This window comes from Arvicanthis niloticus, chromosome 9, assembly GCF_011762505.2.
Source record: "Arvicanthis niloticus isolate mArvNil1 chromosome 9, mArvNil1.pat.X, whole genome shotgun sequence".
Taxonomy (NCBI): Eukaryota; Metazoa; Chordata; class Mammalia; order Rodentia; family Muridae; genus Arvicanthis; species Arvicanthis niloticus.
This window is the reverse complement of record NC_047666.1, coordinates 54,258,892-54,279,289: the sequence shown is the minus strand read 5'-3', so window position 1 is coordinate 54,279,289 and position 20,398 is coordinate 54,258,892. Positions and strand designations below refer to the sequence as shown.

The 20,398-nt window shown below is 41.2% G+C and overlaps 1 protein-coding gene across 4 annotated transcripts in view; it reads right to left on the bottom strand.

Annotated features, from left to right (window-relative positions):
• The window catches only part of Washc2c (WASH complex subunit 2C), a 51,413-nt gene that overhangs the window by 20,255 nt on the left and 10,760 nt on the right, over positions 1 to 20,398 (bottom strand). For 2 of the 4 annotated variants that reach the window (XM_034511526.2, XM_034511528.2), the window contains exons 6-19: positions 18,761 to 18,854; positions 17,908 to 17,969; positions 16,632 to 16,679; positions 15,973 to 16,080; positions 14,855 to 14,936; positions 13,430 to 13,486; positions 12,521 to 12,636; positions 12,031 to 12,088; positions 10,487 to 10,549; positions 9,452 to 9,619; positions 7,692 to 7,819; positions 5,013 to 5,099; positions 2,209 to 2,310; positions 212 to 340 (exon numbers count right to left, since the gene is read on the bottom strand). In XM_034511526.2, the coding sequence (XP_034367417.1) occupies positions 212 to 340; positions 2,209 to 2,310; positions 5,013 to 5,099; positions 7,692 to 7,819; positions 9,452 to 9,619; positions 10,487 to 10,549; positions 12,031 to 12,088; positions 12,521 to 12,636; positions 13,430 to 13,486; positions 14,855 to 14,936; positions 15,973 to 16,080; positions 16,632 to 16,679; positions 17,908 to 17,969; positions 18,761 to 18,854 (1,302 nt within the window). The remainder of the gene's footprint in view (positions 1 to 211; positions 341 to 2,208; positions 2,311 to 5,012; positions 5,100 to 7,691; positions 7,820 to 9,451; positions 9,620 to 10,486; positions 10,550 to 12,030; positions 12,089 to 12,520; positions 12,637 to 13,429; positions 13,487 to 14,854; positions 14,937 to 15,972; positions 16,081 to 16,631; positions 16,680 to 17,907; positions 17,970 to 18,760; positions 18,855 to 20,398) is intronic. The other 2 variants (XM_076940334.1, XM_076940335.1) reach the window with 1 other exon arrangement.

Below are 20,398 nucleotides of genomic sequence, written 5' to 3'. Positions count from 1 at the left end.
GAGCTTCAGCCATGAACCCGTGGTGGAAGCTGTATTAACTCCATTTTGAATGTATTAATGTTTAATGCATTCCTTAAACACTTTAGAAGATACAGTGTTGCAAACATCACCTTTCCCTGAGTTACAGAACAGTAAAGGAACATGTTTAGAACAGCTCTACCTCTGTCTTCATTCCTATCAGCATCTCGCATGTGGGCAAACCTTAACCTACCTCCTCATCACTGCTGAACAAGGCAGATGTCTTCTTTGGGGGCTGCTCTGAAGGTTTTGCTTTCTCTTGACTCTGAGGTTGAAGAGATGAAGTCTGCTTCTTAGCTGCTGCACTCCCAAAAAGATTGTCCTAAAAGGACAAATGGTAGGAACATATAGAACATATCAACAACTCATATACTTGAAACCCAAGCAAGATATTCTTCCATATGAAGTCCTTAGTCCTTCTCTCACAAAGGGCGGAGTATAATACATGTTGGGAACAGTCACAAAACCTCTGCACATCTCAGTCTACAACCTCTTCAAGTTACAAGCACTATCCACAAAAGAAAAACAAGATTACCACCGAATTCTTTTAATTTAAAAAAAAAAAAATTAGGATTGGAGAGATGGCTCCGAGGACAGAGGTCCTAAATTCAATTCCCAGCAACCACATGGTGGCTCACAACCATCTGTAATGAGATCTGGTGACCTCTTCTGGTATGCAGGAATACATATAAGCAGAACATTATATATATATATATATATATATATATATATATATATATATATATATAATCTTTTTTCAAAAAATGTACTTATTATTCTATATGTGCATACAGGGGTAAGTGACTGGGGGGCAGTGCATGTACAGTTTAGAGGACAACTTTTAGGAGTTAGCACAGAACCTGAGCCAGAGCTTGAGAGAGCACAATCAACAAAGGACAGTCAAGATGGTGGAAGCACAAGGAGGTGTGCTTTCCCAGTCCACCTGTGGGCATGAGAGCCTTGGCAGCAGCCAACAATCAAACATCTCTAAGAATTAGAAATTGCATTAATAACTAAAAGGAGTTTTTACATCTAAGAAAGTTGGAGAAAGAAGGCATTATTTATAATTAATTTATAATAAAGAATACAAAGTTATAGAACAGTTCACTATATAAAACCTTGGCACCCTAAGGAAATTCAGTGACCTTTATAAATACTCTAAAAGTATCTAATATGTAGTGACTGTGGCTTTATGTGTCTTTGATCATAAGATTCATGTAGCCAAGGCAGGAAGAATATAAATTTGAAGCCAGCTTGGGCTGTGCTGCATGGTCAGTTACAATTATAAACATTTGGACTACCTATGAGATCCTGCTACCATACACAACCCCACCAGAAATTCTATTTACCGACTTTTATTAAGGTAATTGAACAAAACTATCAAGTTTGGTTTATGATTCAAAAACTCTTAACAGTATATACTGTAGCAGTCCTGTGCCAAAGACAGTGCTGGAGGTCGTCAAGTAAAGCCTGGGAGGTAGAAACGACCACAAGAATAACAAGCTGCAGTCCAGTGGGATGTCAGTGACAACAGCTTTCCCTCACTGCACACTTAAACCCTTCAGCAACCGCTGGGCAAAGACATGACATTACTTGTCTCCGTGACTACAATGAACCTAGTGACCTTTAACGCACAGAAGATGGAAGTGTGCCAGTATCTGCAGAAATTCAGTATTTGCAATGGTGGAGCTGAGTGTGGACCAACAGGCACATGGATCAACCACTCCACAGTGCTACATAAAGGTTCTACTCTGGATCCTTCTACCTCTTACTTTTCTTTACACCCTACCCACTCTCTATACCCAGAGCGAGAAGAACTGTAAACCTAAAACATGGCTGCCTCCTCTTTCCTACTGCCACTTTATCTAAGATATTCTCATAGATTATTGGGTATTAAGGTTATTTATACAGTGTGGTGTGTGTGTGTGTGTATGTGTGTGTGTGTGTGTGTGTGTGTGTATGTATCTATATATACACATAAATTATTTGGGTTTTTCCAATAACTGAGTCAAGACTTCAACATCTTCTTAATTGTATTACTGAAAAAACTTGGAAGTCACCAATGTAACCAGGCATCAGTAACCTAGAACCTTTTCAGTCGCTTGTTTCTACTGTACGCCACTCTAGCTATAAAGCCATCTAAAACAAATTTCTGGGTTAATTATCTGGTGTTGCAATAACAACATTTACCTCTTCATCTTCATCACCAAAAAGGGAGACTGATGTTGAGGGTTGGCTGGACAGAAGTGATGTACTTTTTGGCTTACTTGAACTTTGAGAAGAAAACAAATCCTGTTGAATCAAAATCAAAGCTGCTGGTTAGGGCTATCAGCTTTAATGTGTAATAAGTACAAAACCCTAGAATTCAGTGGCTGTGTGCATCTAGACTTGAGACCTCAACATGTACCCTTGGTCTTATGTGGTACAAGGAGAAAAGGGGAGCCACAAGGTATTTCAGGCAGTCTCTTTGTAGGCTGCAAGGCAATCATATTCCCACCCAAAGGATGTGAGTTAAGAAGACATTTCCCAGTCACTCCTATCATGCAAACAAAAGGCTTCCATTGTCTAAATTATCCATGAGAAGCATACAAATTCTACCACAAAACGAACTAGACTTGTAGAGGGCTAGGCCAACGATGGCTCTATTGTTAAGAGAATACATATTAAATAAATACAAATGAAATTCCTATTTGGAAAGGCTTGTGCTTGGACGATAACTCAGTGGGAGCATATGTGCTAACACTGTCTACTATTCTACTGGAACTATAACTATAAAACAGTGCAAAAGATCTGCCACGTTCTGACGGTGTCCTCACCATTGGATGGACTGTCAGCTCAGCATGCAAGAACACTCTGCAGACTGAGCTGCATGAACTAGAAACAGAAAGTAGGACAACCTGTCCCCTGGGCAGAGGAACCTCAATACAAGAGCCAGATAATTAAGACGAGAACATTTTCCATGACCTCTTTGGACACCCCATCTTTTGATTATACAATCAGTGCCTACCACTCATCAGATACAACCTAATGAGTTCACTGACCCACAGAGAATCCTTAGCACACTGCTTTATACCTGGCTTCATGAGTCCCAATGGTTTGTTTACAAAGAGGTTCCAGTGTCCCATGCCCCTCTGCATTTTACTCAATGACAAACAGGTTGGCTATTAAGAATATCAAAGTACTTCTTCCAAAGAACAAAAACCAGATTTCTATATTGTAATTTTGAACCTTCCTTGGAAGTGAAAGGGACACACACACTCCAATTAATTACCTCAAGATACATCCCCCCAATTTAGTAAAACAAGCTTCCTGCCCACATCTGAAACACATATAAGCACAAAGAACCATTTCTTCCAGTTCAGTATCTTATATCCTAGACTGCCTTATGTTACTTCTATGATGGTGCCCCCAGGATAAAGCCTTGAGTAGTGGTTTTAAAAGCCTCCATTTATTAAACTCTACCATCAAGAACTGAACTTGAGGGACTGGAAATATAGCTCAGTGGCAGTGTGCTTGCCTGGAGTACAGAAGGCTCTGGGTTCAACCCCCACAATCCTCCCACTCTGCAGTATCCCTACACCCTCCACACACACTTGCAATGAAATTTGTTTCCTGCCCCTGTCCCATCAACAACTGCATGAAGGAACAGCAAGGACTTTTGTGATGTATAATCTTGCCTGTCATTTGACACACTCAACTGGCTGATTTTGTCTGTCAACTTGACACAAGCTGGAGTTATCACAGAGAAAGGAGCCTCCCTTGAGGAAATGCCTCCATGAGATACAGCTATAAGGCATTTTCTCAATCAGTGATCAAGGGGGAGAGGGCTCACTGTGATGGCGCCATCCCTGGGCTGGTGGGCCTGGGTTCTATAAGAAGGCAAGCTGAGCAAGCCAGCAGAAGCAATCCAATAAGCAGCATCCCTCAACAGCCTGTGCATCAGCTCCTGCCTCCAGGTTCCTGCCCTGTGTGAGTTCCTGTCCTAACTTCCTTTGGTGATGACAGCAACATGGAAGTGTAAGCTGAATAAACCCTTTCCTCCCCAACCTGCTCCTTGGTCATGGGGTTTCACTGCAGCAACAGAAACGCTGACTAGGACACATCAAGGAGGAAAGATTCTAAATGGGCCGTGGACATATATGTGAGGTGTTTTCTTGATTGCTGATTGGTGGCGGGGGGGCCTAGCCCACTGTGGCCAGTGCTAGCCCTGAGCAGGTAGTCATGAGTTGTATAAGGAAGCAGGCTTAGTACAAAAAGGAGAGTAAGCCAGTGAACAGCATTCCTCCTTGGTCTCTGCTCCAGGGTCCTGCTAAGTTCCTGCCTTGGCTTTCTTCAGTGATGAACATCCTGTAATATGAAATAAACCCTTTCCTCCCGAGTTGCTTTTGATCAGTGTTTTATCACAGCCACAGAAAAACTATCTAGGACAACTTCCAAAACTAGGGTAAAAAGGGCAATATAACCTCTATCTGATACTCTCAAAAGATGAACCAGCAGAAACAGGTCCCACTTCCTGAAGCTACCATGCTTAGAGATCCACCACACAGGGACAGGAGCCCAAGTTGCTTGAGGCTTCCTACTCACAGTCTGTCACCTGTCATCAGCAATGAAAGGTAAAAGTTGTGCTGAGAATGTATCACAATGGGAACAGACTCTCTAGCAAGTCACATTACCATTAAAGGAAGCAGCCAGCTGACTGCTTCTACCACAATTGTGAACCAACCACCAGTCTTCAATGTCAGTATGTTAAAGGAAATACAATTGTGAACATTGTTTTCTGAAGATCACATATTTTCAAGAAAACGCAAAGTCTTGTATATACTAGACAGGCATTTTATATCACTAAATTATATCCCCAGCCCAAGAGATTATTTTCAAAATAAGAACTGAACTACTTAATAAAAAGTCTTAAACTTCTGCTGACAGGCTAATCAGAAAGTTACTGATATTATATCTATAGATGAACATCCAGAACTAAGTAAAGAATTCCATACCTCAGAGTCTTCTTCATCTGAAAACAATCCTTTCTGAGTCTTTGTTTCTGACGAAAGCTTCAGATTTTTGCTAGAAGGTAAGGTGATCTAGTTGGATTCCCACCAAAAAAGAAAGGAAAAGAAAATATACTATTAGAAAGTAAGAGACGTGGAAACAAGCTCACTTCAGAAAATGTACCCAGCCTCTACTATGATAGGGCACCAAGCCAAGTACCAAAGGACTAAACATGCCCTGAACCTTCATCTGTATAAAGTTTACACCAAGATTTTGTACAGAATACCATGACAAAGAATTTAAACACTGGTGTAATTAGTGAACAGAGAAGAAACAGTGTCACTAGAAAATAAGTTTCTCAGATTTCCCAGAATAGTGAGATGGTGCAAACAAGATAAAGTACAGGGCACAGCTGGTGTACATCATGTCCTATCACACGGGACACAGCTTATGTACATAGAACACACACTGTCTCACAGGACACAGCTGGTGTACAGCATGTCCTATCACAGGGGACACAGCTTATGTACATGGAACATGCACTATCACACAGGACACAGCTTATATACATGGAACATGCACTGTCACACAGGACACAGCTTGTGTACATGGAGCTTGCACTGTCATACAGAGCACATCTGTGTAGATGGAGCATGCACTGTCACACAGGGCACATCTGTGTACATGGAGCATGCACTGCCACATAGGGCACATCTGTGTACATGAAGCATGCACTGTCACATGGGGCACATCTGTGTACATGGAACATGCACTGTCACATGGAGCACATCTGTGTACATGGAGCATGCACTGCCACATAGGGCACATCTGTGTACATGAAGCATGCACTGTCACACGGGGCACATTTGTGTACATGGAGCCATCTGTGTACATGGAACATGCACTGTCACACAGAGAACATCTGTGTACATGGAACATGCACTGTCACACAGGGCACATCTGTGTACATGGAACATGCACTGTCACACAGAGCACATCTGTGTACATGGAGCATGCACTGTCACATGGGGCACATCTGTGTACATGGAACATGTACTGTCATGCAGGCACATAAGGAACAGACAAAGGGCAAGCTGGTTGAGGGACAAAGATGATTGTAAATACTGTCATTTTGGTATTTTTGAGGGTTAAATGAGGATGTGACACAGTGGCATGTGTGATGGCTATTCTTGTCAACTTGACTACATCTGAAATTAACTAAAACCCAAGTGGCGGGGCACACCTGTGAGCGACCTTTTTCCTGATTATATCTTTTAAAATGCAAAGGCCTATTTTTAATCTGGATCTTTTGGAGAAGGAAGCTACACCTTTAATCTAGACCTTTTGAGACAGGAAAATCTATTTTGAATCTGGTCTACACTTTCTGCTGGCAGCTTAGATAAAGGACATGGAAGGAAGCTTGCTCTCTTTGTTTACTCTTGCTCTCTACCAAGTCCATTCCTTCACTAGCACTAGAGCCTACTTCTTTGGGATTCCAGTGTATATTGAAGACCAGATGAGATATCCAGCCTGGCAGACTGAACAACTACTGGATTCTTGGACCTTCCATTGGTAAATAGCCATTGTTTGGACTAGCTGGACTACAGCCTGTAAGCCATTCTAGAAAACTCCCTTTACCAATGCCCTAATAAATCCCCTTATATATGTATACATAAGTGAGTGTGTATGAGTGTGTGTGTGTGTGTGTATGTGTGTGTATGTATACATATATACACATACATATATACTAAAGATATACTTACATAGGACATCTGTAGGATAAGATGTCCCACAGGAAAAAAAAAAAACAACAGAATATAGACTATGTATAAAATTATTTTAAATCAGTATTATATTGGGTATGATTTTATAAAAGAAATTTTATGGCAAACTGGAGCCTCACAAATGCAGACTGCCATGAGAGTCTTCTATAGTTACTGCCAACCCCTGGTATCTGGTAATAAAACAGCATTTCAATTTCAAGAACTGCCTAATAAGACATGTAGGGTGGTAAAACATTATAATGACTACAACTCAATTGCAAATAGTTCTGATTTAAACAGTATGCTTGCAGGAAGGTTCAGACATATATTTGGCAAATCCTCACTAATATCACAAATCTGATTAGAAGTTATTTGGAGTTTCATTGTATCTTTCAATTTTATGTTCAAAGTTATTAATATTAATGTAGTTGCTATTCTTGATTGTCAACCTGGCACTTTTGGGAAGTGGGAACCTCAACTGAAGAACTGCTTCCGTTAGACTGGCTGATGGGCATGTCTGCCGGGCATTTTCTTGATAGCTAATTGTGCAGCGCCACCTCTGGACAGGTGGGCCTGGGCTGTGTAAGAAAGGCAGCTGAGCAAGCCAGAAAAAAAATGAAGTCAGTCAGCAATATTGTTCTCTGCCTCCTCCTTGAGGTCTTCTCTTGGCTTCCCTCAAGGATAGACTACAATCTGTAAAATAAACCCTTCCCTTCCCTTCCCTTCCCTTCCCTTCCCTTCCCTTCCCTTCCCTTCCCTTCCCTTCCCTTCCCTTCCCTGAGTTGCTTTGGTCAGTGTTTATCACAGCAACAGAAAGCAAACCAGGACAGCAAACATGAAAGAGAACTCTATGTCCTTCTGAACTCGAGATAAATGGCTATTGTTGTTCAAGCCAATATCCCTCAATCCACTTCTACTCACCGTTTTATCTGCCCGTGTTTTGTGTTCATCTGTCTGACTCACAGAAGCTGCTGGCAAAGCAGCTCCTTTTTCTTTAAACAGATCTCCTTCCTCATCATCAAAGATAATGGCAGTGGACTTGACTTTGTCTTAAGAAAGAAACCATAGCATAAAAATCACACCAAGGTCAAAATAAACACACACACAAACACACACACACACACACTTTTCCCTTCCAAGGATAAATATGAATGGCATCTTATTTCTTGCTCACTTACAGAGAAATACAAAGTAAAGAGAGCCCTGCTTTCCCTTTAGTGCTGCTCTTTCATTCTCCCTGCAGTTCCGAGGGCTGGCCAGGGAGGGCGACATGCCAGGTAAGAACTCTACCACAGAACTACTCTCCCAGTTCCATCACCTGGTACCACTCAGAGAGCCACAGCAGTTCGAATAAAGCAAAGACACTAATCATATGAATGAACCTTCTCCACACAGAAGACTCCTATGCTAAGTATATCCAAGACAGGATTAAAAAGTAAAGATCACTTTAAAATGCCAAAAAGTCATTAATTGTAGGGTGGAGATGTGAAGGGTGACTCCTGTTTTCACTAAAATCCAAACTATACAGAAGTAGATAAAACCAAACGCTGGCATTCCCCCATCCCCACCTGCCCACCTGGACAAGACAGACAGAAGAGCTTGGCATACGCATGTCTAAATCTCATCTTATGTTTATGTCAGCTATTTATAAGACTATAAATTTTGAATAATCTGAGTAAAATGATGTACCATTTGTGTTTTCCATTTAATGTACAATAGAAATATTCCAGGGTAAAAAAGTAAATGCCTCATTCTTTTTACAAGATGTATATTTATCTATTTATGTGGTCACATGTGTGTTTGCTCAGTTTTAGGGGTGGGTGCGTGCATCTGTGCATGTACATAGAGGTCAGAAGGTGTCCCGTGTCCTGTTACTCTCTACCTATTCCTTTGAAACAGGGCCTTTCCCTGAACTTGGGCCTTATGTTTTCTCTACCAGCCTCGAAGCCGGCAAACCCCAGTGATCCCTTCTCTCTGGGTTTTCACAGCTGGAGGTTTGGGCATTGATCCCCAGCACTTGTAGAAAATGCTCATAACATCTGGGCCATCCCTCCAGTGGCACATTCTTTTCAACATTTTACAAAGACCCACTAAACAGAAAGAGCACAGCTTTCCTGACTCAGAAAAAACAAGTATTTCCCTACTTTTGTTCCCCAAGCATAACCATGTCAGAGAGTAAAAGCACAGGAAAGACTTCAGTATGGACTTCAGAGGAGGGAAGATCTCTGAGGGGGAAACATGCCAAAAACGCTGGGGAGTGAGGAGGATTTGCCAAGGCAAAGGATAATCTGAGCTCTCTGGCAAGAAAAGAGAAGCTGGGAATTAAGCAACCAGCATGCAATGTTCTGCTCATGTAATTACCCAGAAATGCTAGGAGGAAGTGTGACTAAATTTCTACCTATAATTTGAAAGGCAGAAGCAGAAACGTCAAGAAAAGAATGCAGAAGAAGAAAGTCAGCTCCCTATTAAAGAAGATAACCTCAGTAACTAATTCCCAAAGCAGAAAAGATTGGCCTATGAGGGACCCCAAGGCTATAGCACAATTTAAGCACAGACAAGACAATGGCAGCAATGTTCAGTAAGGCATTCTGGAACCGCAAGAGACACTGAATGTCAAGAACTGTGTCCCTGTAAGTTTAATTTTCTTCTCTAAGTTTCCAGAATTAGCATGAAAGTGGTACCTATCTTGGAAGGCTTTCTAGAAGATGGCATAAAAAAGTTGTTATCATCATCATCAAAGAGGCCAGCAGGAGTTGGCAAATGTGGGCTCTTCCCTGGAGTGGACTGCTCATGTTTCTCGAACTCCTTCAGTGATGGGGCAGAGGTGGACCCAGACACATCAGTATACCCTGCGGATGGAAAGACAATCAGAGCTACGATCCAGTGGGAGCCTCCTGACAGCACTCATGAGTTAGGTTCATCCACAAAACACTGAAAAAAATGAAATAACCTTTGTGTGAGTGTTGGAGAGCTAAACCGTACTGCAGGGCTGCCTGGCCCTCAGGAAACTGCACTGATCCCCTCACTCCTTCCCCTTGCTGTCTGTCAGTCTCTCCTCTTATTTTCTCTTTTCTCCTTTCCTCTCTCCTTTCCCCAACACCTGCAGGCCTCTGCAGTGTTGGAGAGGAAACCAGGGCCATGCACATACTAAACAAGTGCTAAGCCACTCTGTCACATCCCCAAAGCCTCTGAACCCAAACAGAATGTGAGCTCAGAGCATCAGTGAATACACTGTAGTTATAAACACTCCAATGCCTTCTAGGGCTCCTGGATACCCACTCCTAATCCCTAGCAAGTCCTTCTAGAATGATGACAAAATGGATGGATTTATACAGTTCTTAAGAAAGAGCACTGGGGTGGTGGCTCTGCAAGTAAGTGCTTGTTCTGAAAAACAAGGATCTCAATTCAAATCCTCAGAACTCAAAAAAAAAAAAAAAAAAATGCAGGGTGTGGCTGGTACCTGTGCCTGTAACCCCAATTCTGGCTTGGGCTTGGGAGGCTCTCTGGGGCTTACTGGCCACCAGCCTAGGTCCAGATTCAGTGTAAGACCCTGCTGCAAGGGAATATGGAAGAGTGCTAGGGCTTTGTCATCTTGCCTCTGCACACACAGGCACATGTGCATACAATATACACACATACGGCTTCCCCTCGAATTCACATGTGTATACAATACACACACACACATACATGTGCACACATGGAATAAAACCTGTTACCTAGAAGTACAGAAACAGCTCCTGCTGGGATTTTCTTTCCAGGTTTAGGGGATGGAGGAGATTCTAGAATAAGAAAAAAATCAATCACTTCACCAGATTTACTGAGCATGGCAGGACACACCTGCAATCACAAGACTTAACCAGCTGAAGCAGGAGGATGGTCATGTATCAAGAACAACTCAAGGCTACACACTAAGCACCAGACCAACCATATCTACGAAGCAAAACTGTCAAAAAGAAAAAGAACCCACCCCTTCTCTGGGGCAATTTGTTCCTAAATAAGTCTTTTAAAATTGTTTTTTACTGGTATCAGCAGCTTTTTCCTTAGGATTAACACAGTCTAAACTATGACTCCCATGGAAGACACACTGAGGTTAAGCAGTAGCAATGAAGGTATCTGGGGGAGTCAGGAACAGAGCAAGCAAGGTCTTTTAAAACAGGTCTAAGGCTACTCTTCCAGCTCAATGAGATCAACTGGCGAAAGGTGACAGCAAAAACCTGTGAGACGGTTGTAAAGAATATAAAATAAATGCAACAAGGAAAACAAGAAAAGGGAGATGACCGGACAGTGGGATGAGGACGCTCCAACACAGAACACATCACACGGGAGGACAGTCCCAACACGGAACACATCACACAGGAGGACAGCCCCAACACAGTACACATCACATGGGAGGACGGCCCCAACATGGAACACATCACATGGGAGGACGGCCCCAACACGGAACACATCACATGGGAGGACGGCCCCAACATGGAACACAAGGGAAGCCATTATTTAAAACAACTTATTTCCAGTTGTTTTACTGGGAATAGTATTAGTAAAACTACTTTAAATCTAATGGAATAAAAATTGTGTACTACTTTGGTCTTTTAAAAACAGATGATTCTGATGAATTACTGATGACCAAGTGATATTCTCAACACAATGTTCCTGTGAATTAAATGTCATTATAGTAAAGCCAGCCTTAGCATAACTACCAAATACTTTTTCCTTTTGACTTTTTTTAAAAAAAACATCTTTAAAAGGTAAATGCATGATACGGGTCTGAAGATGGTACTGTTCTCTACTGCTAAGACAAAAATTAGTAAAGACAAACTGTCTTCAACTGTTTCAAGCAAAAACAGCTTTTAGCTTAATGGAAATAAACTTTTGGGTGTTCTGTTTCACAATAGAAAGAGCTTTAGAACATGTTTGCTGGGTAGTTTTTGTTAACCTGATACAATCTTGAGTTATCTGGAAAGAACAACTCTCAGTTGAGAAACTACCTCCATCAGACTGGCCTATTGGTAAGTCTGTGGAGCACTTTCTTAATGACTGATGTGGCACAGTCCACTGTATAAAGTGCCAACCCTTGGCCAGATGGGCCTGGAAGAGAGAGAAAAATAGCTAAATATGAGCCTGGAAGGCAAGCCAGGATGATGGACTATAAGCTGCACAGATGACATAAAGCCTTTCCTCCCCAAGCTGCTTTTGGTCATGACAGAAACAGAAAGCAAACTAGGAGAGCAAGCAAGGAGAAAGCATCTGTTCCCACACCTACCTTCACTAACAGGAGCTTGTGCCTGCCGATCCCGGGGGGCTTCCTTGAAAAGGTCACTCTGGTTGTGGTAAGGCATAGCATCATTTTAAAATGCAAAGGTAAACAAGTCAGAGCTTGAAGATTTCTGAGAAGTATCCTACACTTTGAAGCTACATATTTACTGTCCTGACAAAGAATCAATGGCAAGGTGCAGACTAGAGCAAAAATATGTTAATTTGGGCCTGTCGGGGATTAAATAAAACCATGGGAGAGGACGACATATGTAACTCAAGAAAACTACCCACTACTGATACCCCACAGCCTCTCCTCACAGCAAAGGACAATGGGACACCAGGATAGATAACATTTCTCACTCTGTGGTTCTGACTTTAACATGTCCTCAACTATGAAAGGCATAACTAGTAAGAAGCTTCTTTTCTCTAATAAAAACATGGCTTTCTTCCTTGCATGCTCAGTGACACAAAGAGCTTGACTCAATCGCCCAACTCACCTCATCTTCATCATCAAAAAGCCCCTGCCCATCACTGAACAGACCACCTCTAGAGCCAAATGGTGAGAAGTCTTCATCAGTCAACGTGGGGGGTGGGAACAAGATGTCTTCTTCATCTATCAGAAAGTAACGTTGCACAGGGAGTGTTAAACTGGTGTAGCCTGTGGTGGTGGCTCACTGCCTGTAATCCAGCATTCAGGAGACTAAGATTAAGGAATCAAAGTTCAAGATCAGACTGGGCATGGTAGGATTAAGGCCAGCTTGGGCTATATAGCAATATTTTCCCTCAAATATATAAGAATGAGAGGGAGGGAAAGATGGGTTTGGGATTTCTCTGTATCTAGGATTGCCTCTATAGCATATTGGCATGACTTTAATAAAGCCATAATTCACAAGGAGTATTGAAAACAAAGCAGTAGATTTCAAAGAATCCAGGGAAGTGCCTCAAAGGCTCTTGTCTTCAAAGAAGCAAAGACTGGGGACAAAAGTGATTCTTTAGGCCAATCTCTTGACTGACTTTGAAGCAAAAATATAGTTTAACTTCCACATGCAAAAGTTTGGAGAAAGAAAAACTAAACTAAGCAACAATCCTATAGATGGAAACATGGTAAGAGAACACATAGATGTCACTAGTTAATATGGAAGGGTCACATACAATCTTCACTGAAAATGTAGCAACCCATAATTATTCCTACACATCTAAAAAAAAATCTAGAAAGAAAATGCCTACGTTAGACTAGCAATTCAATACTCACAAGCATTACTCCTCACTGGACTTCCTTTCATCCTAGCACCTAAAATGTGTTTCCAGATGCTTTAAACAAGTGAATGCAGACACAACCTACTTGTCAGCACTTGCCAGTGACACCTATCCATTCCATAAAGGCTCCTAATGAGCGAAGGGCTTACCATCTGGAAGGGTTCTCCTTTCCTTCTTCTCCTTCACTGTCTTCTGAGGTTTTCCATCTGTGGAGGATAACTTATGAGAATCTCAGGGTTCAACAATACTTAGCATTCTTGTTACAGATACTGATTTGCTACTCAAGACTGCATCCTCATGACACAGGCCAAGAGCAGGAGACTCAAGTTCATATCTCAGCTCCGTAAGAGCACTTACTACAGCAGTGTCTTCATAAGGCAGAAGGCTGCCAGGTCATGTGCATACCAGGATTGCACTCAAGAAAGAAATTACTCTACCTTTCTACTCTGTTAAATAACTTGAGTGCACTGGATAGTGCATTTTTACTAGTCAAAATTTAAGAGTGAATATTAAGTAAGCGCTGGATTCACAATCTGCTGTCCATAGTTCTCTGGGGTTGCCATATTCCATGCATGTAAGATGTTGCATAGATATACACATATACTGGAGGAGGAGAGAAATAGGATACTCATGGTATCTAAATATCAAGTAGAATCCAAGACTTAAAGCAGTCTTTCAAAGGGGTCACCTAAGACCACTAGAAAACACAGATTATAATTCATTAAAAAAATTCATTAAAAAACAGAAAAATTAGTTATGAAATAGCAACAAAAATAACTTTATGGTTGAGCATCACCACACCATGAGGAACTGTACTAAAGGGATACAGGACTAGGAAGGTTGAGAACCACTGGCTTAAAGGGTCAAAGTGCTTAGCACCAAGCCTGACAACCAGAGCCACAAGGCAAGAGGAAAAAGAAAACCAATTCTGCATATACATCAAGGCATACATATGCCCCACCACCCCAAGTAAATGAATGTCAAACAACAACAATAAAGTAGTCTAAGAAAACACAACAAAAGATCAAGAACTAGGGCTGGAGAGATGGCTCAGAGGTTAAGAGCACTGATTGCTCTTCCAGAGGTCCTGAGTTCAATTCCCAGCAACTGCATAGTGGCTCACAACCATCTGTAATGGGATCTGATGCCCTCTTCTGATGTGTCTGAAGACAGCTACAGTGTACTCACATACATAAAATAAATAAAATAATTTTTTTTTTTAAAAAATCAAGAATTAAAATTTAAGCCCATCATGCCTTAGTAATTAGTGAAGCCCAGGTTTGGATATAGTGGCTATGTTTCTGATCTCTAGCGCTCAAAGGAGAAGGAAAGAAGATTAAAAAATTTAAGACCACCTTTGCCTACATCGCATATTTGAGACTAGCGTGGAATATATGAGATCCTGTCTCAGAGAAAGAAAGAAAGAAAGAAAGAAAGAAAGAAAGAAAGAAAGAAAGAAAGAAAGAAAGGCAGGCAGGCACACAGACACACAGAGACAGAACATGTGTGAGGTGGCACACAAGCAGACTACAGCATGCCACAAACCACCCCATTAACCTGCCTTCAGAACTCACCTATTTGTCCCTCTTTTCGCTGGTTTGGGATATCTCCTTTGATCCGAGCTGCCAGTTCATCAGCAAAAGATGTAGGTCTTTTCTACAGGCCAAAAAAAAAAACAAAAAAACAAAAAACAAAAAACAAAACCCTCTAACAAATGAATACACTTCTGGACACCTAACAAAATTATATCAACAGTCACAAAGAAAAAATAAAACAGGGCTTTGGGAAAAGATTTATTTATGTGTGTGTATAAGAATATATTTGCAAAGACAGGACTTTATTAATAAAATTAAAAACATGGAGCCTATAAAGCTCAGGTACATAACAGAAGTCACAAAATGTCTCCTTAAAAGGAGATACTGTCACTGACTTTTTAAAAAATACTTTAAAAACCTCAGTAAGAAAACTAACATGAGTATATGGAGGGAGATAGGAGGGAGACAGAATCTCAAAATTCTGGAGCCGACCATATCCCCAGTGAGCTGACTAAAGCATCCTCAGCATCGAAGGAAAGGAGCACTAGTGAGGCAAGTGCGGACGCCGGGACATTCACCGCTGTCAACAAAACTACCAATCAAGGAACAGGAGAGATGAGCCTGTGTCAAGTGTCTTACAACATCCTGTAACTCCAGCTCTAAGAAATCTGATACTCCCAAATCTTGCCTCCCCAGGAACCCACGTATATGTGTGCAAATATAGACACAGAGATACATCAAAAGCACATCCACAATCTTTAAGAGAAAAAAATCAAGTTACAAATATAGGGGCTGTAGAGTTGGCTAACTCAGCACAATGTTTGCTACATATGTGTGCGAACCAGAGTTCAGAATCCTAGCACTCACAAAAAAAGCTACAAGTGGCTATGTGTACCTGTAATCTCAGAGCTGGGAAGATAAAGAGAGGAGAGCCCCTGGGGCTTGTTGCCAACTAGTTTAGATAAATTAGTAAGGCCTAGGTTCAATGAGAGAGCTTGACTCAAAAATAAAAGGAGAGAGTAATTGAGGAAGTTGTCTACTGTTTATCTCTGGCTACACACACCATTACAGCTGTGAGATGGTGACAAAAATAAAGTGTTGACATTAAGGAGCAACATGAAACTTCTAAGACCTCGCTGAGTGGTAATTATACTTACAGACTTAGCATTTTCCTCCATGTCCTCAATATCATCCCCCTCCTTCTCAGAGTCAGCAAAAAGGTCTCCATCATCATCCTCTTCTTCATCACTCATCTGTGTGGTATGCTGAAAATGTAGAACAGAATTTCTAGATGCAAGTCACCAAACTGAAAAGGAGACACTATCAATTTTTAATCTCTCCTTTTAAAAACGTAACCACACTGCAAACATATATTCCGTATAATTTATTTATTAGAAACTAAACAAAGGATTTACTTTTTAGTAAGAATATAAAAGCAAAAATACCAAAGCAAGATATTAGAATTTTCAAACGTTCATTTGTAGAGAAATATAAACTAGTCCTAACAAGAAGTGACAGCTAAAGAAGCTATTAAGAAGGAGCACAGCTTGGGAAAGGTGCTAGCCAGAGCAGGCAGCTAGCCTAAGCACATGACACACTTAAGGGGAAATAGCTGTGAGCACGAAAATCTTCACGTATCACTCAAAAGTCATTCAAAGAGACTTGGCACACAAATACCATGCAGAGCTTATCAAACAGGCCTAAGACCCTAGGTTCAACCCCTAGTACCAATAGCAGGAAGAAAAGTAATTTTAGTATACACATTATGCTTCAACTAAAGCTTTAAAATGAATTCATTTCAATACATAAGCCTTACCTGGTTTTGATCATTGTCACTATGACTGGCAAAATCTTCATCTGACTCCTGTGGGTGAGAAGGTTTTGCTGTTAACACAGAGAAGATCTTACCATTCTCTGTGGTAAGTGGTTGTGTCAGGCAGAGGGAATGCTCATACTCTCAGTCATCTTAGAAAGCAGACAGGATGAATTCAGGCAATAGTGCTACAACTGTTTGGCTACTCTAATTTTTGTGTTTCATGTAGATAGCTCTAATGATTCATTCACACCATTTGTATTTCCCAATTCTAACCTTCAGATTTAAAGAAAACACCATTTAATGAAATCACAGGATGTTGGTATGTGTTGCTTTACATTTTGGACTACAATCTCTGTGCTCTCACTAGTAGGATAACTACTTATCAAGCTCAAAAACTGAAGGGCAGTTTGCTACCAATGATTGCTACACTGACAGCTAAAAGCAAAGGATCCAGCAGATGATTATCTACAGCAAGATAAGATAACACTTGAGTTTCTTTCTACTGCTAGGATTTCCATTTGCCAGCTGGAGGAGGGAATTCAGGAGAGGGAGGGCAAGTGTGTGAACAATAAAGAAATGAAAATCAGACATACAGAATGGTCTCCTTTTAGAATCTCATACTCATTGTCTGAGGAACAACTCAAGGTGCCCGCCTCTGGATTAAGGTTGTTCTCTGCAGACTTTTAGACACTAGCAAGTGAACACGAAGTAGATGCTTTCATTAGAGGACTTAAAAATTCTTCAAGGGCTGCAGAGGTGGCTCAGTGGTTAAGAGAGCGTGCTGCTCTTGCAAGAGACTAGAGTTTGGCTTCCAGCACCTACTGCCTGTAGTTCCAGTTCTAGGGCATCTGACGCCCTCTTCTGCTCACTATAGGCACTGCACACACATATACATATTTGCATATTATAATAACAATAATAAGAACTTTTTGTTCATTGCAGCTATTTATTTTTTCCTAAGATTATTCACGACAGACATAGTCCAAGACTAAGTTTTAGGCAGAGACAGTGCTACAATATCTAAGCTGTTCTCTCCTCAAAATGAAAGTGAAGGAATTTGGTAGAAAGGAAAGAAGTAGGTAACGGTGAAAGGGATCAAAGCAGCTTCCCTTACTTCTGTCTCTACAAATTAGAAAAAAGAATTTCAACCCTTCAGATTCTTCCCCAGAAGTTTTATAAAATTAGTTCCCTAATTCTGAAGCATGTTACATACCTAGCCTGCGACATACATCCTAAGCTTCCTGCCCACCATGACCTGGCCAGACCATGTCCTCACCTCCTCTTCTTTCTCGTCTTCACTATCCACAATGCTCCCACGGTCACTGCCCACAGAGCCTTCTGTCAGGAAGAGTTGTAAAAGTCAGCACCAATTTCACCAGAAAATATCTATCAAAGAGACTTTAATGAAACTATTCCCATTTAGTGGAATGAAAGCACCTTTGTAATTAATAGAATCTCAAAGTGTCTCCTATGAATTAAAAAAAAAAGTCATAAATTGGTTTTACTCTACAAGAATGTCAAGGTAACAAAAAAAATTTAAAAAGAAGAAAAGGAAACCGTATCAGATTAGAAGTCACTGGTGGTGACAGTGTAGGCAACTAACTGCTTGTAGTCCTGACCATGGGAGCTCAGTCCCTGAAACTCACATGATAGAACAGAACTGACTCATAGGCTGTCATCTGACTTCCACAGAGCACACACACACACACACACACTAAGCAAACATAAATAATGAAATGAAATGGAATGGAATGAAAAGATGACTAGGGTGGTTTAACAACTAATTGCTTTAAGTCTTAACCCAGAGAAGGAGGCAGAGGCGGTAAAGGTCTTTGATTGGGGTAACAGACAGATCTGAATATAACCAAAGGTTAGGTAATAATAAAATCTCTTAAACTGACCACTTTACAGCATGGTTATAGAAGAAAATGTCCTTATTCTGAGAAAATATACAGAGAAGATTAGAACATTAGGATTACAGAGATTCAGACACACTATGATGTATAGACAGAGAACAAAAGACAAAGAACATTAGCGGGCACACCTGAGGGAGGAGCTCCGGGCTGAAATGATTTGAGCATAAAAAGTTAAGCTGTAGGACTCATGACAGAAACACTAAGAAAGCGCACCTTCACTGGACAGCTCTCCAAGCCCCACATCTTCCTGCTCCATGAAGAGCTTTGAGCCGATGAGGCAGGGTAAGGGCCGGTCAATGTAGAGATCCTTCAGGAAAGAGCACAGCCATTAAACACGTGGGTGAAAATAAAGCCAAGTGTTCTACTTGACGGCCTGCTGCATCTACTGTCTAAAACAAGTTAAGGTGATAAATCAAAGCAGAAAAGAAGAAAACATGGCAAGGTTAAAAGTACATTTTCAAAACGTCAAATCCGACCAGGCAGTGGTGGTGCACACTTTTAACCCCAACACTCGGGAGGTAGAGGTAGGCAGATCTCTTTGAGTTCAAGGCTAGCCTGGTCTAAGAAGTAACTTCCAGGAAGTCTTCCTTAGCACAAGCCACAAAGTATGTGCTCCTCAGGGGCTTCCCTAATTCATCTAATCCCAACCCAAATCTCCTTTTGCCCTAAAAACTAGAAACAAGAGGGAGAGAGGCTGGTCAAAGGGCACAAAAGCTTCAGTTAGCCCTAACATGAGCTGAGCAAAGATAACTCCAAGACCAACCAACATGCCAGACTGCAGGAGGCAAAGCCTCACTGCCTAAACCTCACACGCAGAACAACAGGGCACTGAGGAAAGCTCGCAGGGAAAGGAGTCCTCCCATGGGGAGAACACACAGATTGATTCCAGCACCAAATGGCCAGCCCTGAAAACATACATGTAAGAGACATTATGTGAACTCAACAGGTTATATTTAGGAATGTATATGTTATACAAATCACATATGACTGCAGTAACAATTAATGGAAAACGGGGACATGAATTTGAAGGAGTGGAGAGAGGTATATGGGAAGGTTAAGGAGGCAAAAAGAAGAAACACTGTTAACTAAATTACAATCTCAAGGAAAAAAAACTCCAGTTAGAGGAAATAAGATCAAAAGCTAACAATACAACAGAATGATTACAGTTAATAAAAATGCATTGTATTTTTTAATCATTGAGATATTTGAAGGCTCTCACCATGAATTAAGTATGTGACACACACAGAAGTTAGAATAAGTCATTCTACAATTAACGAATACTTCAAAGCATGTTTTATATATACATATTATATGTTTTTCTCATAGAAGTTAAAACAAATAAAACTTCAGTCTTAAAATAAAAATGAGCCACAAAACAGTGGGTGGGTAAAGGCCTACAGAGTTCACTCCCTGTCAGGGGCAGCCTTGCTTATACCTGAAGGCCTAAAATCAGCCACAGGCCTAAGTCAGCCTGCTAGCACAAAGTCTTGGGTCTCTGTGGAAAAACACTGACACAGCTATTGTAAACAAGCAGCTTTGGTGGAAAATTGCCAGCCTGAATAGTCATAGACCTTGGGTAGCCTTGAAGGATAGTACCAACTTAGATTAGGACAAGTGAATCATAGGCGGAGTCATAGTGTCTTGTCCCCTGAACCTTCACCCAGCTGACACTCTGTTCTGGAAGATATCTGTACTCTCCCTGAACACCTAACACTCATCCCCTTCCCCACATCCTGCCTTTTTGTGTATATAACCCCTGTGTGAAAAAGTAAAAATTACGGTTTGATCAGCCTATAGACAAGCCGTGGTTCTTTTCGTCTTTCCCTTCTCCCCCCCCACCCCCCCGCTCTC